Raw genomic sequence first — 25,934 nt, forward strand, 5'->3', positions numbered from 1 at the left:
GCTAGTGGTAAACAAAGCTTGCTGCATCTATTCAAAATGTCTTTGTTATATGCCATGGCAGATGAGAAACACACTTGCTACACTATCCATTGAAAACAACATTGTCCTAAACCTTGGTCTCTCAGCCATTGTGCTACAGTTTGCACAATCCAAAGTACAAGAAGTCCCATTCTGAGCAGTGACAGTGCACTATGTAGCAGAATGGAACTATTACTTGAAGTATTTTGTTTTATTTTGTTGGGATTCCTATCTTTTGGTTAGTGTTCTTTATTTTAGAATATTCATTATATTTATCTTTGAAAAGATAAATAAACATTTATAAATAAAAAAGTACCCAGCTGAATTATTAAAGCTTACAACTTTAATTTGTTATTATTTATATAATATTTATGGTATTTACCTTTTTTTGAAATTCTAAGTGCTTGGTAACATGGCCTCAAAGTAAAGCTGCATTGTATTGATTCTTTTACCTAGCACTGAAAGAGAAGCTTACTTTAAAGCTAATTGAAGGAAGACTATTTTTTTTTAAGTTAGTGCCCATACAATTTACAGAATCTTGAAAAAAAAGGTTATAAATACTTGCTTTTTGCCACCCTAGCTTACTACAGACAGTACATAATATAAAAAACCCAGCCAGGGAGCTCAGCTTGGTGCCCCCCCCCTAACCTTGGTGACCTAGATGACTGCCCATCTTGTGCACCCCTAAGTCTGGCCCTGGTTGGCTACTTCAAAGGTTATCTTGTACATGTACAATCTCTTGCCGATGCAGGAAATCCACTACTACCACATCACTGACAAACAGCCACCCAGGCTTCTCAAGAAACCCACTTTTGATAAAGTCTGCTCTACTGCCAAACAACTCGTTCTATCAGGAACTAATTCCAAATCAAAATCTACTTACAAAATATACAAAATCTTATTATTTGAACCTATTTGTGTGGCTCTTGTCCTTCTTGAGCAACAGAGAACACTGCACTAAGCATATCCAATTCCTTTAACTGATCCTTATAAGACATCCAGTTTTCTATCATAAGAGTTATACATAGAAATCACCTTTGCAGCAGCATAAGACTGTAGAAGGTATTCAAAGGAAATAACCTCAAATTCAATAGATTTGACACAGCATTTTTTATCTCCCTGTTTCTCATGCTGTAGATAATTGGATTCATCAAGGGTGGAACTATGGAGTAGACCATGGCAAATGCCAAATCCACATGTGATGGGGTGTCAGAGGCAGGCTTGAGGTAAGCAAAGTATCCGGTGAATATAAATAGGGAGAAAACTAATAGGTGTGGAAGGCAAGTTGAAAAAGCCTTTTGTCTTCCTTCAGTAGAAGGTATTTTCAGAACTGCCGTAAAAATTTGCACATAGGATACAATGATGAAGATAAAGCTTCCTGTCCCAATGACAACACTTAACCCAACAACTCCAATTTCAATGAGGTACAAATCAGAGCAGGCCATCTTAAGTAAATGTGGGATTTCACAGAAAAATTGATTGACCACATTGGAGCAAAATTTAGGTGCAAAGGTACCTCCAGTATGTAACACTCCATAGAGAAAGCTGATGATCCATACACTAACAATCATTTGGATGCAAGCTTCCTTATTCACCAGGATCTCATAATGTAATGGTTTGCAAATGGCAATGTACCTATCATAAGCCATGACTGTGAGAAGAGAGAAATCTGATGCTACAAAGAAGACATACAAGAGGACTTGAGCAACACAGCCAGAGTAAGAAATGTGTCCGGTACTCATAAGGGAATTTGCCATGGATTTGGGGATAATGACTGAAACTGAGCCAATGTCCTGTATAGCCAAGTTCATCAGAAAGAAATACATAGGAGTGTGCAGGTGGTGGTCAAATGCTACTGCAGAGATGATGAGAAGATTTCCTGTAACTGTAGCAAGATAAAAAGCAAGGAATCCAAAGAAGTGTAGAATCTGCAGTTCCCGAATCTGTGAGAATTCCAGCAGATAAAACTCTGACGGAGCAGATTGATTCATTATTCTTTCCTCCTTGACATCCATGCTGCCTCTGGAAAGTAACAGAAGAACAGTTGTTAAAAATGAGAGTATTACTATTATTATTATTATTATTATTATTATTATATCTAAATTATTTTAGAATAAGGCAATGTTCTGAGGAAGAAAAGCTGATGTTGATAACTGTAATATGTGTAATGTATTATTAGAATTGATGTTTGCAAACTCATTATACTAGTTTGATGTAACTAAAGCACAATGTCATTTAACAGTTTGAAGTTTCCATAAATCAACTGCCAAATATCCCACCTTCCAGTCATCGAGTCCCTGAGTGTGTAAACTCAAGTCACGTTTCATACACCCAAGAATGTTGTCCACATTCACTGCCTAATTAGACGATCTTAATGTTGCCTCTCTAACAGTGTGAAAATAATGTGGTAGCTCAATTATAAAAGGAAAAAGAACTAACTCATACCATCCCAAACTGGTCATCTTTAACATTTGGCAAATTAACTAGGGGGATTTTACTGATCCATTGTGTTTCTTGATCACAGTTGCTTAGTAAAATCAGTGTATGCCTCCAACTTACTGATACTTTCCCCCATTCACAGATATGTCCTTCCATTCATGCTTACACAAGTCACTCCCTGGCATCTCCAATATGGACTGAAATATGTCACAGTCTGACATCTTGGAGAGCTGCTACCAGACACTGTAGTGTCCTACAGAGGTTTTCTACACTGATTTGCAGTGGCTTTCCAGGGTTTCAGACAGGATTTCTTTCACCCCACCCCCTGAGCTTTACATGAAGATAGGAATGAACCCCTTGAAGCCTTGCAAAAAGCTGCAGGAGAGGGACTGTGAGTAATATCATAGAATCATAGAGCAGTAAAGTTGGAAGAGGGAAATCTAGTCCAACCCCCTGCAATGCTGGGATTTTTTCCTCCAACATGGGGCTCAAATCCATGACTGAGATTAAGAGTCTCATGCTCTAAGGACTGAGCTCTCCCAGCTCATCATGGGAAGGGTGTTTCCAGCAATCCCACTCCTTCTCTTGGAAGCCCTTTGGTTGCCTCTTTTTGACCAAAGAGAAAAGGGTTTCAAAGAAAAGAAGCATATAGATGGTTGAGGAATGCTTATAGAATAGCCAAAGGGAAAGGAAGAATGAGAATGTGGGCAAGGAGAGGAATTTGGACTTATTGAACCTGATAGCTGTATGACAGGCACAAATAAAAAGTAACTGCCTTAGAAACACAACCTTTCTGACACCACAAAATTATATGTGATGTAATTATTAGCTGGGTTGAAATGGATTAATGGATTATTATTTTTTAATCCAGGCTTCACATGGTATAATGTGAAGTTATTCAGCAATCTGACACAAAAGAATAATAGAATCATAGAGCTGGAAGGAATGCTGAGGATCATCTAGTCCAACCCCCAGCAATGCAGGACTATGCAGCCATCCCATACGGGGATCAACCCTGCAACCATGCTCTAAGCAACTGAGCTATCCAGGCTTCATTCACAGTATATATCCAATACTTCAGAAAACGTCTACCTGAGATGTACACATCCTTCCTCAGGAACACTGGACTACTTATAGCAAACTTCCAAGGCTTTTCTTTAATGTAGAAAAGTCCTCTCCTTAGGATACTTCAGGTGAGGAAGAAGAAGAGTAGTTTGGATTTGATATCACGCTTTATCACTACCCTAAGGAGTCTCAAAGCGGCTAACCATCTCCTTTCCTCCCCCCCCCCACAACAAACACTCTGTGAGGTGACTGGGGCTGAGAGACTTCAGAGAAGTGTGACTAGCCCAACGTCACCCAGCAGCTGCATGTGGAGGAGCGGGGATGCGGAGCCAGATCACCAGATTACGAGTCCACCGCTCTTAACCACTATACCACACTGGCTCTAGGGCACTTTAGGCCACCCAGCAGATTTGTAATGAAGAAAAATCTTACATTATTGTTGATTATATTTTGAGTGAGTACAATAATGGAACCGAGTGCAGGAATCTTGTTGCTGCTTACTAGGAGGTAGTGGTGAGGTCAACATATATGAACCATATATATTACAAACCATATATTTTAAACTACTTTTCCACAACTATTCTTAGAATAGTCTGAAGTTTCATTAGTTTACATTCCTCACCAGATAGAATATCTACAAACTACCATGGTTTATGATGAATAGAAATATTAGACCACTTTTTTAAAAAAAGCTAGCTGCTTTAACTGTTCAGCAGTAAATCCCTTTCAGGATGATGATGATGATTATTATTTTAGTGAGAGGTATACATTTAGTAAACCCAAACCTGCATCTAACCTGCTTCTATATAACCTCTCAGCACTGCTGTGCTACCTAAGCTGTATCCGCCGCTCTTAACCACTACACCACACTGGTGTAGTGTTCAATTCATTTTTTAGTTGACATTAAATGCTAATATTCAGTCTTGCTATCGATAACCTGTAGCTGTCCAAGATGGAGATTATACATCAGATTTATTTAATCCACATTGCAATTCACTTGATTGTGTGAAAATACCCGAATATTTCAAGAAAATAGACAAATTGCATACACTGAAGTACTTTGTGCAATTCCAGACTCAAGAATACAGAGAAACTTTCAGGATACAGCACCTATACATTATGTAGAGGAAAGACTATGATAGAGAGACAGGGGCAGGGGAGATTCATTATTTTCATATAGAGTGCAATTGCAAAAAACCAACATAAAAACATACTAAACAGCTTACTATTTTTCTTTGTAGAATTCTTTCCACTTTTTCTCCTCCAGTGAAATTAAACGATTGCATATCATAGCAGCTACACATGCAATTATATAAAAATACTCCTACAATTGGAACTATAAGGGCAATAAAATTTGTCAGCATGGGGAGGAGATTTATTAATAACTCATTTCTGTTTCTAGAGATTTGGTTTCAGAGGAATTGAAAGCCTCTCAGTAGTAGAGCTGTACAGAAACAAAATTATTTCAGATATGACAATTCAAAGAAACAACAGCTTAGGATGGATATATACCCATTTTCAGAAGCACCCACAACAGGAACTGCAGCAAGGTGAATGGTCACAGCTGCATGTTTACGATAATTAGTATCAGGGACATAGAATTATGGAATGAGGTGTTTGGGGGAAAGTCAAGTTAGCTCTACTCCCTTTCTCAAATGAGGAAGGTATCTTTTTTTGATCTATCTATCCCTCTCCTCCATTCATAGGACGTGAATGGTAATAGCATTTTATTCTGTGAACTGCCCTGAGACCTCTGGGTACAGGGCAGTTTATTTTTATTTTTATTTTTATTTTTATTTTTATTTTTATTTTTATTTTTATTTTTATTTTTATTTTTATTTTTATTTTTATTTTTATTTTTATTTTTATTTTTATTTTTATTTTTATTTTTATTTTTATTTTTATTTAATTCCAAAGAGGTAGCTGTATCTCATCACAAAACAGCTCCAACTGACCTACATCATTTGCTCCCTCATTTTACCCTCATAGGAACTGTAAGGAAAACACTAGCTAAGGCCAAAGATCAAAAAGTGAACTTTTTGTGTGAGTGGGAATTTGAACCCATTTCAATACGATCAAACAGACTTCCCCATACTGATGCCCTTCAGATGTTTTGGACCAACTCCTATCAGCCCCAGCCAGAATAAGCTAATGGTCACTCCAAAATAACACACAGGCACACCAAAATAATACACAGGGATGGGGGGGAGAGAAAGTTGCTGTAAACAGAAGGTCTCTTGCAGATACCATTTCATCAGCAGATCTGTTCCATTTGGGCCTTTAGTGTGGTGGCATTTACCCTGTGGAAATCCTTCTACTTATAAATTAGGCAATGTCTATATTGCCTTTTTGGCATCTGTTGAAGACTTTCATCTTCCAGCATGCCTTCTAAGTGGATAGTCTTATCCTAGTTGGTATCTGAATTGGATTTCACAATATTTGTGCTAAATCAGGACTTTTACCCTTGGTTAACCCTCCAGGGGTGAAATGTGGGTGATGGGTGCAGTCACCCCACAATCTTTCTCACGCACAGAGAGGCACACATTTCAAAGAACACCTAATTCTCAGTTGATTCATGGAGATGAGCTGAAGAGTAGGGCTATTTCTCCACTTTATTCATCAAACAATCACCATGATGACTAGGGACTGGGTGCTGGTCTCATCCAAACATGGAATCAACATTCTCTTTTGTACTTTTTGTCAAATTCAGAAAAGTCTTGGCTAGGGGTGGAAAAAATGGGGGAGGGGCTCCAAATAATATGCTGTTAGCCTCCCTACTTCTAAATAACAGAGATTTGTTTTTCAGAGTACAATAAACAAGAGTGATATCAATCCAGTATGAATTACACAGACCATGAGCTTACATTTATAAGAATTAGAATGTCAACAAACAGAGCAAAAAGTAAATTAACATAGAAAGAGAAAAGTAGTATAAATGCCTCTTTACTTATGAACACTTCAGAATAATGTTGAGTTACAGAGTATTTCAAACCTTAACATGTCCAATTTACAATACTCTCAACTTCTGAAATGTATTTCAGGTGCAAAATGATCATAAATTAGACGGGAAATGTGAGTATTTAGGCAGAATATAATAAAAAACCTAATATTCTAAATTTTACAGCTTAAATATGTGCATATAGTGTAAACATCACAAAAATATCAGTTCCCCATTGGGATTTACAAATACTGTACATTTATAGGAAAAGCTTGTGAGATTATTAACACATAAGACACAGAAAAAATATTCTTGTGCCTTGAACCAGAGCCCTCAATCCAAATTAAATGAATGTCTGGGGTACAATCTTTAGCTATTTAATTATTGAAGTAAACTTAATTGAATTCAGTGGTGACTATGTACAATCTGACATGCACAAAATGGCACTGTAATTTTGTTTAACTGAGGAAGGGCAACTAAAGATAAATCCAGTCAAGACAGAAGCAATGGTGAACACCAGCCAATCTGAGCAGACAACAAAAGTGCAAATGGTGCAACTGACCTGGAGGAATGGATGGAGGATGACTTTGTGAACACATAGAGAATTTTGTGTCTACACACCCAAATGTACCCATGAAATAAATGGTGAGTTTCACAGAAATCAGAGTTGAAAGTGACTTAAAATGTCATTTTGCTGATGCAGGAAAACCCCTATCATAGCATCCCTAGCAGATGACCATCCAGCATTTGCCTTAAAAAAATGACTCATTTTCATCACCCTTTGACATCACCCTATTTTACTGTCAAAGTAATCTTTCATCAAAATATCCTTTGTAGAAAATCCAGCCTATTGGTGCAGGTCTTGGCATCTGGAGCAAAGGGAACACTAAGCTAAACATAGCCAGCCCCTTCACCTTTGAAGAAAAAAACTAGAGAAGGCATTCATAGAAGAGAGCCTCGAACCCAGTAGTTTTGACAAAGCATTTTTTACCTCCTTGTTTCTCATGCTGTAGATTATGGGATTCATCAGTGGTGGAACCATGGAATATATCATGGTAAATGCCAAATCCAAGTGTGATGGACTGTTAGAGGTGGGCTTGAGGTAAGCAAAGCAGCCAGTGAACACAAATATAGAGACAACAATGAGGTGGGGAAGGCATGTTGAGAAGGCCCTTTGCCTTCCCTCAACAGAGGGGATTTTCAGCACTTCGGTGAAGATGTGCACATAGGTTGCAATGATGAAGATGAAGCAGCCTAACACAGTGACAGATCCTAACACAATAGCTCCAATTTCAAAAAGGTACAAATCAGAACAGGCCATCTTAAGCAAATGTGGGACTTCACAGAAAAACTGATTGACCACATTGGAGCAAAAGGGGGAAGAAAAGGTACATCCAGTGTGTAAAACTCCACAAAGAAAGCTGCTGATCCATACTCTAATAATCATTTGGATGCAGGCTTGCATATTCATCAACATCTCATACTGTAGCGGTTTGCAAATGGCAACATATCGATCATATGCCATAACCGTGAGGAGAAAGAAATCAGATATTAAAAAGAAGAGAAAGAAGAAGACTTGAGCAACACATCCTGGGTAAGAAGTGTATCTAATATTTAAGAGGGTATTGGCCATGGATTTGGGCATAATCACTGACACTGAACCAAGGTCCTGTATAGCTAAGTTCATGAGAAAGAAGTACATCGGTGTTTGCAGGTGGGAGTCAAAGGCTACTGCAGAGATGATGAGAAGATTTCCTGTAAGTGCTGCCAGATAAAAAGCAAGGAACATAAAGAAGTGTAGAATCTGTAGTTCCCTTACTTCTGAAAATTCCATTAGAAGAAATCCTGACAGAGAGGATTGATTAACTATGCTTTGCTCCTTAGTATCCATGCTGTCTGTGGAAGGAAACAGGACAGGTGTTAAGAGGAAATTGAAACATTGTAAGTAGTGGACCTACTGTACTTGCACTTTTGATTTTAAAATAGCAATAATAGTTACAGCTATACATCATGTATTTTGGAAAAAGAAGTTATGCTAGGTCTGTACACCAAGGTAGTGGTATAATCTAAAATATGCAGATGGAAGCAACTTTAGAATTGGTAATGAGACAGGGTCAGGCAGGGGAAGAATAGGTGATTGCTGTAATTGAGTATACATTGACTTAGATCACTTCTACTTCTTTTTTAAGAATTCATCCTGATTTGTTTGTTCAAATTTTACAAAAAGGTGATATAATAGCCATTGTTTATTGAACATTCATTCTGATTTGGTTGTTGAGAGGTGCACTTTCTCAATACTTTCCTTAGTGCAAAAAAATTATAGTAGAGCCCCAAATCCACCAAAATATCCATTCACCTGGGGCTGCAGTGGGGGTGGGGTTGCCACACAGCACGGCCATGTCCAGACAGGGGAAATCACCACCTACCTGCATGGCTGGGGGAGGGGGACGGTTGCCTAATACCACCCTCCATCTTGCTGTGCCGGACCTTCAAAATGGGCAGGCCTTACCCACAAACCAATTGGGGAAAGGGCATGGGGGGCTGCCCACCCCTGATATATTTAGGAAGGCAACCTGGAGCAGGCTGCATTCTTGGTTGATTTGACAGTATGTAACTAAACACATATGAAGACCTCACCTGGATCAGGCAAAAGACCTCTAGAATCCTGTTCTCACAGTGACCAACCAGATCCCTATGAGAAGCCTGAGTTGAAGAGCAATCGCTAGTTTTTACTGATATTTGGAGGCAGACTGCTGTCTTTGACACTAGAGGTGGAACAGAGCCATCATGGCCAGTAGATGCCATTAGCACTTTGTTTCATAAATTAGTCTGATTCTCTTTTAAAGCCACCCAAGTTGGTGACAATCACTACAATTTGTGGAAGTGAATTCCATAGCTAAAGGATACACTATGTGAAGAAGTACAGGTACTTTCTTTTGTCTATCCTAAATTTAACAACCTTAAGGTTCTAGGAAATCTAGGAAATACTTGGAAATCTCCACTTTTCTGTATTTTGCAGTGCAGTTCTGCAATCTCCCCCCCCAAAAAAAAAATACATTAAAATGTTTGTATAGTGTATATTAAGGGAAACTGCAATAAAAATGCACACAACAGTGAATGTTAGTGGGGGGAATGTACAAAGATATATTGTGTTTGGGGAAAGTTCTTGTAAAATGTATGTACTGTATATAATTGTGTGAAAATGAATATTTTAAGAAAAAAATGTGCATGGCAATTTGTATGAATATTCATTCAGATTATTCAGCAAGAAACACACACAAACTGATGTGGAAACAGTGCAAAGAGAACTTAAGATTGTAAAAATGAGAAATGGAGAAAAATCTAAATTGAGAGATTGGGTTGGACTTGATGGCCCTTGTGGTCTCTTCCAACTCTATGATTCTATGATTCTATGATCCATCCTTATCAAAGACTGCACAACAGACTCTTTACCCATTCTAAGCATCTAAAATGAACTGTAATATTCTGTTCTGTTTGAGTTTCATTGACAACAGAGAGTGCTAGGGGAGGAGCAAATGTATGGGAAAGAAAAGAATGAGAGAGGGGAAAGGAAGGAGAGTGCATTATTTTTATACTGAGAGCAGTTGACTACTAAGATCATAAGAAAAATGTAAGCACCTAATAGCATACCTTTTTTTCTTCAAAAATTTCTCTCAGCTTCATATTCTCTCCCACCCTCCTTCAGTGGAAGTATTGAACATGTATCAGTTGATCCATACATGACACTTTATAAAACCCTGCATGTGGATCTATGATGACAATATCAATTTGTTAATGTGGGAAGGGACAATCATGTCCCTTTTGCGTTCTTGGAGATCTGCTCTCTTGGGAATCCAAGACTTCTCATTAGTAAGGCATACTAAGCAACTTTAATTCGGTTTTTTGCTAATATGGTTAGTAAAGACTGACAAAAGTTCATGAGAATTACAGATTACAGGAAGATAGAAAGCTGTCTTGTACTGAATCAGACCATTGGTCTATGTAGCTCAGCATTTTTTACACTGACTGAAATTGGCTCTCCAGAATGCCTGAATGTTCCTGATGCTTTTGCCCTACACCTAGATGCTATCTCACACACTAACTGTCTTGTTAAAAAAGTATCATAGGATCATATAATTGTAAGAGTTGTAAGGGACACCAAGGGTCATCTAGTCCAACCCTTTGCAATGCAGGAATCAAAGACCTCTTTGCCCATACAGAAGCCAAACCCATGACCTTGGTGTTGTTAGCACCAAGTCCTTAAAAAGAACTTCATCACCCTTTGACAAAACCTATTTTACTGCCAATGCAATGTTCCATAAAAATGTCCTTTGTTGCAAATCCAACCTCTTGATGGAGGTCTTTCCATCTGGAGCAACAGAGAAAACTAAGCAAAACATATCCAGGCCCTTCACATTTGAAGAAAAAAGCTAGAGAGGGCATTCATAGAAGAGTGCCTCAAACCCAGTACTTTTGACAAAGCACCTTTTACCACCTTGCTTCTCAAGCTGTAAGTTACTGGATTCATCAGTGGTGGAACCATGGTAGATATTATGGTAAGTGACAAACTTAATTGGGAAGCATGTTGGGAATGTTACTGGTCTTCACCAGCAAATCCCTTTCACATTTCATGGCATATGCTTTGCAAGGAAACCCTCCAGCCCACCCCCCATCATCACTGTCAAACCCATTCTACAAAAGACCACAGGTTGGATACATATGGGCCTTCAATGGACTCTACAAGATGATCCAGGAAAAAAGATTCCCAGCACTGGCCTTTTAGTTAGAACAGAGATTGATGAAGAATTGGGAGGGGAAGGTTTGGGGACACACACACACCAAGATTGCCACCACTGTCTTGTTTTCATGAGGAGACAGGTGGGAAAAAAATAGGCAGGACAGAAGATGTGAGTTTAAACTAGGGCCACTTTATTAATAACAACTTGTGAACTGTGCAGGAGACATGGGTCCTAGCCCGGGGGGGGGGGGGCTGAACTCTTTGTGACCCTCAAATAATTCTTGAGCTAGGGCTGAGGGCGGCCCCCCCCATGAGGGGGGGGGCCTCTCCGGTGCCTTCCTGGTGACGCGCAGCTTGGGACGTCCATAAATCTCCAGTCCTGGCACGCTCCCAGCGACACATATCAGATGATTACATGCACACTCAGTGACTCAACTCAGCAGAATATAGCAGAAATGAAGTGGAGCTTGGTGTGTGCTTTCTAAGTATTTATTAAACAATATATACAGGACAAAGGAATCATGGCGTTTCCTCTCTTCTTTTTCCAAAAGAGAGAGAGAAAGTACAGCAGTACAACAGAGTAGAAGAGATAAGACTAGCTTCCGTTCTCACAGTTTCCAAGCCTGGAAACTAAACATAGACATGTAATTACACATCCAGCAATGGAGCAGTGAAATGCTAACAGTTCAGGGGGCAGAGGAGACTGAGCATGGAGCCACGGGTTCTGTGGCTGGCTTCTCCTCAATGCAGTTTCATTCCTGAAGCCCTAGTGATGAAGTAGACCACACACAAGCATTATTTATGCTTATATTTTTTAAATACTTTTTATTAATTTTTCATTAATAACAATCCAGTGGTAACCACATGAATACATTTCCAAATCATGCCCAATCTCAATACAAGCCAATTAAACAGTCTGAATTAAACATTTTGGCTGACTTCCTGTGTTCCGGCTGTCAGGAGTTGATATTGTTCCCTTGATCCTGTGCCAATTCTTTTAATTAATCCAAGTTCCACTATTCCGATCTAATCCTTTGTTCTTGCAGCCACTGATGTAATGACTTTCAAAGATGTTTCTATAAATCCATATCAGTTACCTTGCAGAGAGAATTTATTTCATGTAGCTGTGTGGAATACAGTGGTACCTCAGGTTACATACGCTTCAGGTTACAGACTCTGCTAACCCAGAAATAGTACCTCGGGTTAAGAACTTTGCTTCAGCATGAGAACAGAAATCGTGCTCTGGCAGCGTGGCAGCAGCAGGACGCCCCATTAGCTAAAGTGGTGCTTCAGGTTAAGAACAGTTTCAGGTTAAGAATGGACCTCCAAATTAAGTACTTAACCCAAGGTACCACGGTATTTGTTTTTCTTCTTCTTTTGTTCATGTTGAAATCAGTTCTCTTTCCTCCGCCGAGAGCTCTTTTGCAAGTATGCCACAACTCTCCATCTTGCTTTGAAATCGAAAGCAGTCCAGGTCCGACTGTGACCTCTGAACCACTTCCAATATTCATCTCCTTGCTTTTAACGAGCTGGTGTCTCATCAAAACCATAATAAATCAAAGTTGAGCTCTCTTTAATTGGCAATGTGCAAATCCTCATAAAATTCCGCACAGTCCATTCTTTCAGGCATTCCATAGATAAAGTTCTTGATATGTGTTTTTTGGAGAAGGCTGTCACTACCATATTAAACATCTGGGATAAGCCTCTCCACCACACCTCCAGGTTGTCAGAAGGAAGGAAGGAAGGAAGGAAGGAAAAGACTTATTGCACTTCCACCTTTTTGTGCTATTAAAAAAAGAGAGCCACACTTATAATAATAATAATAATAATATCTTTATTGTTATACCCATTTCCTTTTTGTTCCTTCCTTGTTCTCCATAGCTTCTCAACCCCTTTGTTTTGTTTTCATGCACTTTGAATAGAACTGTACAGTTCTCTGCAGAATGTCAATGGAAACAGTGATTGAGGATGACCTTCTAGAGCATATCAAGGCCCCTGAAAAGGAAAGGGGCAAAAAGGCAGTAAACTAGGGAAACCAAAACTATAAGTGGAGCTTTAAAGAAATGAAAATGTTTCATTATTTTGTGTTCTGTTAAGTGGTTATTAGACAGTTGCTTTATCTTCCAAGGTTCTTGTGGTGAGAGCCCTGTAGACATCCACAACACCCTTGTGGGTAAGTCCATGCTACTCAATTTCTGTTTTAATTTCTCCCTTTGGGTCTCTGCTGCTACATATGCAGATTTCTGAAGAACAAATTCTTGAAATCTGAACACGAGCAGAGATAGATCAATCATCTCCAAATAAACACAGTGATTGCATTATTATATCAAAAAGGCATTCTTAAGAGAAATTAACAGGTAAGTTAAGGTTTGGAAATGATTTTCTGGTTTTTGTTTCTCTAGCTAATTCACTGAAATCTAAGTAAATTTGAATAAATTGTGAATTTGAACAATTATAGTAGGAGGCAATTCAATGAGGAACTAGAAAACAAACGTGTGGCTTACTGGTGCCCAAATTTCATCAACTGCTATTGAAAACATGTAGATTGCTTATAGTCATTAGTCACAGTAGTGTGACAGTAATGCTACAGCCTCCCCATTAAATTTTAAACCATTCTAGATTGTGAATGCAGAAGACCTGCAAACTGATAAGAAACTGTGATTCAAAAATTTAAATAAAAAGGAAGGATGTACATTGTAGGAAAGAAATGTGGCAAATGAGATTTGAAAAGCAAAATAATACATTCTTTTAAGACTGGCAATATAACCAGCTAATTCAATGAACAAGTTGCAATGTAGAAAAGAAAGACAGTCTTCCTTGTTTCATGATCTCTTCTTTCTTTTCTTCCAATTATATGTATATTCTACTAGTACATAGATGGGAAATTTGTGGCCCTCCAGATTCTGGATTCTGCAACTACCATCAACCCAGCCACAATGGTAAATGGACAGGGTTTATGGGAGCTATAATTCACAAACCTCTTAATGGTGCCTGGTTTGCCATCTCTGAACTCCTGGTTTGCTACTTAAAGTATAAGCATAAAATATTTAGGAACTGTTGGAAGAACAACAGCAGGGATCATTCAGCTGGCAACTCAAGGGTTAATTCTGCTGACAGTGGTGGTGGTGGAGGAGATGTTGTGTACCTACCCATCACAATGGCACGATCCTTGCTGATATAACATGAGTTATTATTGTCTTGTTAGCTTTGAGGGAATTTTCCTCTGTATGTTTGTTGAACATCTGCCTTTTCTGTACAAGGCCTGACATAAAAAAGACAAAATCCCTCTGTTTCCCCCTCTGCTCAAATTATGCACTGTTTTTGTTTCATTTTATCTCTGGACTCTATTTTAATTATTCAAGTTGTTCTGTTAACAGGGAAGACCCTCCATCTCCCAAGCACAGACAAACTGTGAATTAGGAATCCAGAGTACAGTGGTACCTCTGGTTACGTACTTAATTTGTTCCGGAGGTCCGTTCTTAACCTGAAACTGTTCTTAACCTGAAGCACCACTTTAGCTAATGGGGCCTCCTGCTGCCGCCATGCCACCGCCACATGATTTCTGTTCTCATCCTGAAGCAAAGTTCTTAACCCGAGGTACTATTTCTGGGTTAGTGGAGTCTGTAACCTGAAGCATATGTAACTTGAAGCGAATGTAACCCGAGGTACCACTGTATGTCAAAGCCATTCAGTTAGATAATGTTCTTCTCCCAACCACCTTATATAGCCACGCTTACACATCTTTGCTTTACACTTTGTGTTTTACCAAAAAATAAAAGCTCATAGTGGGTTTGCTAAACACACAATGGTGACAAAGAAACTTGCAAAATCTTTGTTTTCTTGCCAACATTTCCTTCTGTTCTCTCCACAGAATATTTGCCAACCAAAGGAATGGTAAACCAAACATCTGTGTCAGAATTCATCCTTCTAGGGTTTTCTGATATTCGAGAGCTCCAGATCTTACATTTTGTGTTGTTTCTCTCGCTTTATTTAGCAGCCTTAATGGGGAACTTCCTCATCATCGTAACCATAACCCAAATCCAACATCTTCATACTCCCATGTATTTTTTCCTGGCTTTCCTATCCTCCATTGATGCCTGCTACATTTCTACCACTGTGCCCAAATCCATGGTCAATTCCTTGATTAATGTCAATGTGATTTCATTCTCTGGCTGTGTCACCCAGGTTTTCTTGGTTGTCACATTTGCAGGGGCTGAGCTGTCCTTTCTCACTGTTATGGCTTATGACCGTTATGTAGCAATCTGCCACCCTCTACAATACATGCTGATTATGAACTGGAATGCCTGTCTTCAAATGGCAGCTGCTTCGTTGCTCAGCAGTGTCCTCAATGGTGTGATCCACACTGTAAACACATTTAGGCTACATTTCTGCCAGTCTAATGTGATTGAACAATATTTCTGTGATATCCCTCAGTTATATAGGATATCTTGTACAAACACGGAAGCTAGTGAGCGCTTCACGCTTGCCAGTGTCTTTTGTGTGGGGTTGTTCTGCTTTTTGCTTGTCTTGGTGTCCTACAGTTATATCTTCTCTGCAGTGTTCAAGATTCAGTCAGCACAGGGAAGGTATAAAGCCTTTTCCACCTGTATCCCACATTTGACCATATTTTCTTTGTTTGTTTCTACTGTTATGCTATCCTACATGAGACCAAAGGCTTTGTCCTCTCCATCTCTGGATTTGTTGGCTGCTGTTTTGTATGCTATTTTGCCACCTCTGATGAATCCCATAATTTATAGCCTGAGAAACAAAGAGATCCAAGGTGCTTTGCGGAAAATGTCTCAGAAAAAATAGAAATGAATTTTGCCTGGTGACCTCAGATGGAAGACTGCTAGGGTTGTGTCCAATATCTTTCACATTTAGAGCAGAGTCATTGACATGAATTGACATAACAAACTTCCAACTATTAATTTCAATGGGGCTACTTAGAGTAGAACTTAGTTGGAGACAACCTTTTGCTAATAATTATTTCCCTATTTAAAATATTTGTATGTTGCCTTTCTACCTAACCATAGGGGCTCCAAGGTTGCTCATCATTTTATGATAAATGCCAGTTCGGCTAAGCATACGGACATTGTATCCATGAATGGAGGCAAAGATTGTACATGGACACCCCATCTCAACATCCTTGTGCACGAAATCCCACCCATTGCAGTGGGCATCCACATCCATTTATCTTAATGTGAATAGAACACCTCACACTATCAAGTATTCTGCTTTATCAGGGGTCTCCATTGTGTGGAGCATTCTATTTGTATATATAAAAAAGCATTAACCTGAGCCCTGAGCTCATGTTTAATGTGGCTGTGGCTTAGCAGGCTCTCAGCAGCCTCCAATTCCCCCTTCTCAGTCTTTGTGTGCTTCTTGGACCAATACAAGAAGGAGCCATAGTTTGGCTCCCAACTCGGCAAATACTGCACGTGAAATGAAGAATCTCTCTAAGAAAGGATTTTATAAGCTTTGCTAACCCAAAGACTACATGATCCTTTTTGTAAAGAAACCAAGTACTTTTCTTTTTAAGACGTTTGGAACCTTTCTTCTTCTTTGTTTTACTCCCAGTTGATGAAAATTTATTTCATGCCACTGCTGGAAACTCTGTGAGTAAACCACAGTGGGTGTTACTGGGTTGTTGTTGTTTTTTGTGGTTTTATTTTTGATTTTATTCTGTAAACCACCCTGAGATCTGTAGGTATATCATGGTATATAAACAACAACTACTACTACTACTACAACTGCAACAATTCACTTATTTGCAAAGCTAAGTGTCTGATTCATTCTAGCCTGAGTATTTTCATGTGGAATGTTTGTTTAAAGATGGATGGGGGCAGGTATAAATCTAACTATGTACTTGGTAGCAATCACAATTGTACAGTGGTACCTCTAGTTACGAACTTAATTAGTTCCGGAGGTCCATTCTTAACCTGAAACTGTTCTTAACTAGAGGCGTGCTTTAGCTAATGGGGCCTCTTGCTGCCGCTGCACCGCCAGCACACAATTTCCATTCTCATCCTGGGGCAAAGTTCTCAACTCAAGGTAACTCTTCCAGGTTAGCAGAGTTTGTAACCTGAAGCATTTTTAACCTGAGGCATTTGTAACTCGAGGTATCACTGTCCTGGAGATTAGGAATCTCTATTCCAAACCTCTTTCTCCAACACAGACAGAGGCATCCCCCTCTAAATAAAAATTCTACTCAGCCACCTCATCCACCCAGCTTAGGCCACCTAAATTCTGGGAGCCTGGATATTGCAGGAAGAAGGAAGACTAATGAGTAGATGTTTCAAACTTGAATGCCAGGATGCCAGTCTCCTTTGTGATTGGCTAGGAAGGCTAGCCATATCCAGCTGTATTCCCTCCTTTTAGGAGTAAGCTTCCTGAAATTTCCTCAAGAAAAAGGGGAGAGTGTCTATCTGTTCAGACACTTTGGCAAAAGAAAAGAAAAGCTTTTAAGAAGTGTAGGACAGATCCATATTGTTGCATACCACTCCAATCACCAAGTGTTGCGAGATTCCAGGGGTCCTAGGTGCTTACCCAGGATCTCTGTTTCCTTTGGAATGAGGTACAGTGGAGAATGTGGTGTCTTTAGGCTAAGGGGTTTATTTGCACATATATAGAACCTTAGCCTGTGATGGAGGGGTTCACAGCATTAACATTCCAAGAGGGTCTTGCTGCTCCCAGAGCCACATACTGGGATTTCAACAGAAATCTGTCTTTCCCAGCTGCCCAGCTTGAAGTTTCCATATTCTAGTTTATACTTTCCAAGACTCAACTCTCAATGATGGCCTTTGTATTTCTATTAACCAGTGAGTTGAGGAAGGCGGTTCAACCCATTTGCCATATGCCACAGAACAACTGCCTTTGTTACCTTAATGGCCCATACCTAAAGGGCCATTATCTCACCAGGAAGATAGCTTTGATATACCAGGAACTGGATGCGTATTGCATCCAGGAATTGTAAAGGGGCTCAAGCATACAGCATACCCCCCCTGCCACACCCACAAAAATTTAATAATAATATATTCGTGAGGGCTGCGAAAGCGTTGTTATATCTATGGAAGTTTTTGATGTTTTATAACAGCAGGGATGCACAGCTATTATTTTCACTTCTATTCAAAGCACCACCCCACGATGCCTCTGAAACCAAACTGTCAACTGTGACATGATGAATCCAACCGATTACACAGAACCAACATCACTAGAAGCATTGATCTACAAATACAGTTCAATGAATACATTGCATGAAAGTTAGATAGAAAATGGAGAAGGACTGAAAGTACACAACACACACACACACACACACACACACACACAATTAAGGTTATAATAAGGATAAATAATTAATTCCCTTTTCCTGTTAGTTGCTTCCTGGTGTTTAGATCAGGTCTCAGAACAATGATACAACATTTGGGGAAGAAAATGCAAGCCAAGAGGCCGGTGTTGGAAGCCAAGATGGCAAACACCTCCACTGCCACAATGTATTTCCCTTTTGTGCTCAGATAACCTGGAATAAAGGAGACCCAGACACTGCAAAACACCAACATGCTGAACGTGATGAATTTGGCTTCGTTGAAAGAGTCAGGCAGCTTTCTGGCAAGGAAAGCCACAGTGAAGCTGATGATAGCCAAAAAGCCCAGGTAGCCAAGGACACTGTAGAACATGGTGATTGAACCTTCATTACATTCAACGATGATGTGCCCTGCCAGAGAGTGTGTGTCAAGATCTGGGAATGGAGGAGAGACTGACAGCCAAGCAGTACAAATGCCTACTTGGATCAGGGAGCAGGAGAGAACAACAGCATTTGCCACCTTCTGCCCTAGCCATTTCCTCATTGTGTTGCCTGGCTTTGTGGCCAGAAAGGCCAGGATCACAATGATGGTCTTTGCCAGCACAGAAGAAACTGCAACCGAGAACACGATGCCAAAGGCTGTTTGCCGTAGAAGGCAAGTCACCTTCCCAGGTTTGCCAATGAAGAGCAAGCAAGAAAGGAAGCAAAGCAGGATGGAGATGAGAAGAGTGATGGTAATGTTCTGGTTGTTGGCTTTGACAATGGGGGTATTCCAGTTCTTCACAAATGTGTATATCACCATACCGGTCACTACAGCAAAGGAAACAGCAAGAGAAACTAAAACAATCCCCAAGGGCTCCTCATAGGATAGGAAAATTCTAACTTTGTTTATGCATTCATTTTTGTCCGCATTTGGATATTGGTCTTCTGGGCACTTGGCACAATTAATTGCATCTAAAAGGGGCAAACATAACATCATTAAGTCTACCCCATTCATATGTCATTGTATAGTGTATGAAGATAATGAAGTAATGTTAAACATTGTACCGTATTTTTCGCCCTTTAGGACGCACTTTTCCCCCTCCAAAAATGAAGGGGAAATGTGTGTGCGTCCTATGGGGCGAATGCAGGCTTTCGCTGAAGCCTGGAGAGCGAGAGGGGTCGGTTTTTTGCCTTTATTCCCCCCCCCCAAAAAAAGTAAGTGCGTCCTATGGGCCGATGCGTCCTATAGGGCAAAAAATACGGCATTTCTCATTATTTTTAATTTTTAAGAATGACATGCTTCCGAGTCTCCTCTTGGTACCCAAGCTGCTTGGTATATTTAAAATGATATTGTGTTCTCCATTTAATGACTGTCAATTTTCTCCTTTTTGCCAGGGTGGATGAAATGTGCATGCCTGGATTTCCTTCACTGACTTTTCGTTGTAGTTGTGTGGGAGAAGAGATAACAGTTATCCTATATGGGTGGGTAGGGGAGCCTAGGAGTTAGGGCCATGTGAAGGGATTTATTTTTGCAGAGATTGAAAAATGGAGACTGCTCGTGTCCACATCTCAGGGTCTGGGCCAGGCCCACTTGCCACTACAGTTCGTGCAATGTGATACCATAATATCACGGTGCACACATGTGACATCATGACATCATAGCACCACCCTGGGCACCCATAATCTGGGACCCAAATTGGCGCCACTGTTGCTAGCTTAATTTACACCAGGTTGCAAGGTCATGTGACCCAGCTGAATGCACTTTGGATCCTATTCCCCACTGGCCCTGCTAGTTCCTTAGAATTCCACCTTTGCAGGTGTGATTATCTTTTGCTTTGACTGGTAATCAGATTGGAATTTGTGCAATGTATCTCATTTCATTTTCATTTGTCTTTATCTAACTGTTCTATATGTTGTTACTTTATTCCATAAAATGAATCTCTCTCTCTCTCTCTCTCTCTCTCTCTCTCTCTCTCCCTCTCTCTCTCCTCCCCGCCCCCCGACACACATCCCAAATGAAAATTGATGTCTCATACTTGTTTCTTTAGATATCATGTCTTCTGGACATGGGACACAGTCATGACAGCAAACTTGTTTCCCTTCCTGCGCCATCTTTCTATATCCAAGGAGGCAGCTGTCAACACACATTGCTTGAGGTGGTGTCTGCTCAAACAAAAAGTTTTTGAAAATGAAGGTGGCATCAGTCTTTTCAGACCAACTAGTACATTTATATTTTCTCTTTTGGGGGCATGAAATCATGACTTCCAATCCCTGATGGGGCACCTTTTTGTAATGCAAAGCAGTTAAAAATGGCAACATACTGAATTTTAAACAGCATCGAAAATTGATGATACTGTTTTGTGTTTGTGGGCATCAGACTCCTATGAGTTTGCTGTCTGTTCTTCTTGGCATATGTCTGACTCAAGACAATAGTGTGTTCCTCTGGGGATGAAGTCTGAACAACTGCATCGTTTTTGCTGTGTTACTGGTACTGAAGTGACTTCTCTGGGACACAAGGCTGGGCAGTGTATATGGAAGTCCTGGGCTGCCCAGATGACAATACATTCCTCTTGCTCTCACTGATGTCGCCCAAAGGGAATCAGAGCCATAAAACTGGGACCAGACAGCTGTCATTTCTGGATGCAGTATGTGTTAAGAGTTAATTTTATTTGAGGTGTTAGCCTGGTGTAATGGGTCATTAAGACAACACAGGATCAAAGGGCTAAGTGTGAAAAGGCATTTTAATAAGGCCTTTCCTGCTCTGCATATATAAGCCTGCCGTTTATAATAGAGAGTTGGAAATAATGTGTGCAGAAGCATAGCGCAGGAGGTGTTAGGAGGGTAAGTTAGGCATTATGTGACCTAAGAAGGCAAGCTACAGGGCAGAGATCCTGCTGTGCCTATGTATTTATGTGTAAATAAATGATATATAATATAGACACCATCTCATCGTCCAGAAGGAAACACAGCATGCTTGGAACTAAGTGGAATCTCTAACCACTCAGAGGTTATGGGGGACAATGTCAGCTTTAAAATCAGCTTACTCTGTATGTCTCCTAACAGTGTAGATCTGAAGAATCTGGCATTTTTTCAAGTGTCACAAAATGTCCTTCTGCATGAGAGAGGAATTTGTAGTGTTTATGTTTTGAATATCACCTGGGGCATGTTTAATGGCTGTTTCCTGAACATTTTGAAATATATAAATTCCTACCTGTTTGAATTTGTTATTCCACACAATCATATTCCCTCTGATAGTGAAACTATGATTTGCTGAAATTTTTCCAACCTGGAGTTTGAGACTAGTTCGATTGCGGTAAACAACCCAGTTGATGATATCATAGCCAGCTGAAACTTCTCCATTTTCTATCAGGACTTCATGCCCAGCACCATTGTTAAAATGAATATTTTTCAGTGAAGAATGGACCTAAACTGAGAAAGAACATTATTGTGTGTCTGTAAATTTGAGCTTATTATTCTGAATCTCTTTAAGCTACCATTCAGTCAGAGGCAAACATTTTATATTATAACTAGAGCCTGCTGGATCAGGCCAAAATGTAGAATTTAGGACATTTCCTCCAGCCTTATGAGAGCTTTCTCCCATTCAGCAAAGCTTGCTCTGAGCCTGGCTTCGGCTGGGGAGGGTGGGATATAAATAAAATTTCCAGGGGAAGGCATGTCAGTGATTGGGGTGCTCTGGGAAAATATTTCACCATGATTAAAAATTAAATAAGTCCATCTAAATGGAAGACACTCCACTTCTCCTATCCCTCTCCACTTGAGCTCAGGACATCTACCTTGTCAGCTTGATTTTCCTCCCTCCCTCCCTTCCTTCCTTCCTTCCTTTAACATATTGGGCAATTTCAGAATCTGTGGCTCAGAGCAATCAGGGAATTGTTGATTGAACTCAAGGAGCTGGTTAATGACAAAATACAATCTGGGAATGTGAAAACTTCACCCTTTCACAGAGCCAAGGTACACCCATTGGATTTAATTCTCCACTAAAAGATCTCTAGAGAATATCATGGCTATAAGAGTGTGCTAAAAAATTAACCATCAGAGTTGATTTCACCTGCAAAATGAAATTCATCAGAATGATAGACTTTACCTGCCATGGCTGAATATTCAAGGGTTTGAATTTGCCTTTATTAGCCAGCATTAGTTTTTGGCTTGGAACATCAATGGCATGTAAAGCATGAGCTATTGCATGGAGAGCATTGTAGATAACATAACTCTCACCAGTCATATCCATCTCAAACCTAGATGCAGTCAATGTTTCCAGTTTCTCCTTTCCTGTACATCTTTCACAAATTTGACAACGTGTAAACCCTTCACTAGGAATCGAACAGTCAAAAGCATATTGCCAGAACAAACATAGAAAGTGCATGAGTGATTCATCCGATTTTAAGTTCTTGATAAAATTATGGAATCTGGGAACAGGATGTTTCTGTACTGAGAAATACAGGGTGCCACTGAAAGCCCTTTCAAAACCAGAGGATAAATCTATCTCCTGAGTGAAATCCCACCGAGCTGTTATAATCCAAACCTTCCTAATATCAATTATTTTGAAAAGGTCACAAACGTGTACTCTGAGTTTTAAGTCCCACAGAGAATAATAATTTCCACTGACAATAAACACGTTGACTTCAGACTGAAGTGCTGCATCAATCTTTGGCATTTGTGTATTGAAGGCCTCATCACGGTCTTGTGATGCTCTTTCTATCTTCAGCAATAAGGCAACACAAATGCTATTCTGGGCAAGCAGAGGTGTTAAAATCTGCACAAAGTCTTCTCCATCATCATCATCTGAAACAATGATGCCAATCCATGTCCATTCAAAGTGAAGGAGTATCTGGACAATCCCAACAGACTGAATAGTTTCACTTGGTGCCATTAGGTATAAAGAAGGGAAATGTGTTTTGCTGCTCAGTTTTGTGTCATAGGCTCCATAAGTGAGCTACTGTAATACAGGAGACAAGGCTTATTAGAGCTTGGAGAAATAACAAGAAATTGCCCATTAGGTATCTAGTAGTACTAAATTTTCTGAATATTCTTTAGAAATAAGATTTCCTATATTACTTCCACACTCACATCCCAGCATGTGATTTCCAACAGAATATTTTAGGCTCTTGCTCTAATTGAATAATTCAGAGACTAAGCTCAACTTAATGAAATAGATGCTACTTCTGACTAGATGTATATAAAGGTTTGCATTGTTAATTGCATGAGCTACATTGTATGTGTGAATGAGTCACAAATTCCATTCATGTAAAGGAGCAGATAAGAAGACTGGAGACAAACACACCTGTGGTATCTTGTACTGATTCAAGATGGTGGCCATCTGATAGGCATCTTCTACAGTGAGACCTCCAATGATAGACAACACATCCTTATTCATATCATAATTATGAATTGCATTCATTTGCTTTGAGAACAGTAGGTCCAGGGTGGTCTCATATATAGTTCTTGCATCGAAAAGGTTGTCATAGATGTGGAAACCCAAAGTGACATTGGGCAACAGCCTGGGATTCTTATTGATCTCATGAATGGCAAAAATAAATGTGAGGACATGCTGATAATTTTTATACACTGGACTGCGATAAGATAGATAAGTTGTCATAGCGCCATCTATTACAAAGACTATTATCACCCTCAGTTTCATGTAGAAAGTTTGCTGTTCACCTGATCCACATGAGGATATGAAAGGGATGTTAAGAACAAAAAGAATATGGGAATGTAGCTGTAGGTGTGGAAATGTGAGCAAAAGGGATAATACAGAGTGGCCCAAAAGTAGGTACAGTGGTGCCTCGCAAGACGAAATTAATCCGTTCCACGAGTCTCTTCGTCTAGCAGTTTTTTTGTCTTGCGAAGCACAGCTATTAGCGCCTTAGTGGCTTAGCGGCTGTTAGCGGCTTAGCGGCTATTAACGGCTTAGCGGCTTAGCGGCTATTAGCGGCTTAGCGGCTTTAAGAAAAAGGAAAAAAACTCGCAAGAATTCGCAAGACGTTTCGTCTTGTGAAGCAAGCCCATAGGGAAATTCGTCTTGTGGAATGACTCAAAAGACGGAAAACTCTTTCGTCTAGCGAGTTTTTCGTCTTGCGAGGCATTCGTCTTGCGGGGCACCACTTTCTTTGTTGTTGACTCAAGTTCACTGTCATGATTCACAATAACAGTAAGGAAAAATAATCATTTTTTCTGACTCCACTATTCTTTCCAACTGCCGCACTATTCTTTCCAACTGCCAACCTGAAATTTAACTGCCACTTTGTTGTGTTAGTTATCTGTACCCATATAATTTGTTGTGATGAATTTCTTTTGAGCCACCCTGTATTTGGTGAGACATGATCCAGTCAAAATTAACCCCCTTTGAGGAAATTTGACATTTTTCTTTACTATCAAGTGGTATATAAATTGTATGAAATATATCTAAAATAAACTTAAGCCTGCCCTTGCCTGTTCCACATTGAGATTAGTAGCTGAATCGTGCTCTTGTTTTTTTGTTTCTTTTTTTGTTTTTCATGGTTTGGGAGGATATCCAGAAAGTACTATTAATAAAACCCAGTATGAAACTTCTACTCAAATTTATGGATGTCTGATCTGTGTGGCAGTATTTCTGTTTGAAATGACTCACTCATTTACAGGAGCAAAAGCTTGCCTTTGTGCATCCCAACATTTTCACTTTATTGCAAGTTTCATGGAAGCGAATACAACTTACAACCTTGTTTCAAAAGCTTAACAACTGTATCTACACATTTCTCAAACTACTTTTATTAATTTTTTTGCTGTAGTGTTATTTCCCAGCAATGTGTACAGTAATGCAATTGTAAACCTCATGTGACACACACATCCTTTCCTCTCCAAAATAATATTTTCTGCAATTTTGCTGATATCAAGAATTGTCACCAATGAGTTGGGCATTGATGTAATCTGTTATGATAGTCATTGCACTTCTGAGTATCCTAAATCCAAGTTTGTAATACATGAACTGTTGTCATGCTGAAATCCCACCCTTCACTCAGTGAATGGCAACCATAATCATCACTGGGCTAATGGAATTGTACTTCTAATCAATGCAGAAGAACTTACATAAATGCTTTGTGATGTTTTTCTGGAAGATTTGTAAAATTGAGCAAAACAAATTCAGGAAATATGAGAGAGAAGATCCCACCAACTGCAGCATCACCTGGTTGATATAAATTGTCCCAAATGCTTCTATAATAACTGCATCCATCTTTCATGTCTTGAGATACAAGAGAAGGGAGAAGCATCAGCAACAGCAGCAATATTAATAACCACCGAAGCACAACAACATGCCTCCTCAGCACACAGCAGCATTCTGACATTCTCAATTCCCCTCCAAGCTGCAATAGTTCCCTGCAGTAGGCACACTGGGAGAATTTCTCACAAGAACCACAAATGCACCAACTGTTGAGACAGCAACTAAAGAACAGGAGGTA

At 39.7% G+C, this 25,934-nt stretch overlaps 3 protein-coding genes across 6 annotated transcripts in view; 1 reads left to right on the top strand and 2 right to left on the bottom strand.

Annotated features, from left to right (window-relative positions):
* Window positions 1-381: 381 nt before the first annotated feature.
* Window positions 382-24,273, bottom strand: LOC307200128 (vomeronasal type-2 receptor 26-like). Of its 4 annotated transcripts, XM_079948521.1 has the most exons (5): window positions 23,783-24,273; window positions 21,692-21,904; window positions 20,517-20,643; window positions 3,550-3,644; window positions 382-2,040 (listed from the first exon to the last, which is right to left on the bottom strand). In XM_079948521.1, exon 5 carries the CDS (start codon window positions 2,031-2,033, stop codon window positions 1,050-1,052), a length of 984 nt encoding a protein of 327 aa, XP_079804647.1. In that variant the 5' UTR covers window positions 2,034-2,040; window positions 3,550-3,644; window positions 20,517-20,643; window positions 21,692-21,904; window positions 23,783-24,273; the 3' UTR covers window positions 382-1,049. The 4 variants fall into 4 exon arrangements, with proteins under 4 accessions (XP_079804647.1, XP_079804645.1, XP_079804644.1 ...); XM_079948519.1 differs by lacking the exons at window positions 382-2,040; window positions 3,550-3,644 and adding an exon at window positions 18,473-19,452; XM_079948518.1 differs by lacking the exons at window positions 382-2,040; window positions 3,550-3,644 and adding an exon at window positions 18,473-19,452 and having other exon boundaries at window positions 20,517-20,646.
* On the bottom strand, window positions 7,371-8,351 carry LOC307200439 (olfactory receptor 14A16-like; the record flags this gene model as incomplete). The annotated part of the gene is made up of 1 exon (XM_079948984.1): window positions 7,371-8,351. The coding sequence occupies one exon, from the start codon at window positions 8,349-8,351 to the stop codon at window positions 7,371-7,373; it is 981 nt and encodes a 326-aa protein (XP_079805110.1).
* Window positions 15,090-25,934, top strand: part of LOC307201562 (olfactory receptor 14A16-like) — a gene marked incomplete at both ends in the record, with an annotated part of 47,183 nt that continues 36,338 nt past the window's right edge. Inside the window, one exon of the mRNA XM_079950845.1 lies at window positions 15,090-15,155. Coding sequence (XP_079806971.1) covers window positions 15,090-15,155 — 66 coding nt within the window. The remainder of the gene's footprint in view (window positions 15,156-25,934) is intronic.

This window comes from Podarcis cretensis (assembly GCF_951804945.1).
Source record: "Podarcis cretensis genome assembly, chromosome: 13".
Lineage (NCBI taxonomy): Eukaryota > Metazoa > Chordata > Lepidosauria > Squamata > Lacertidae > Podarcis > Podarcis cretensis.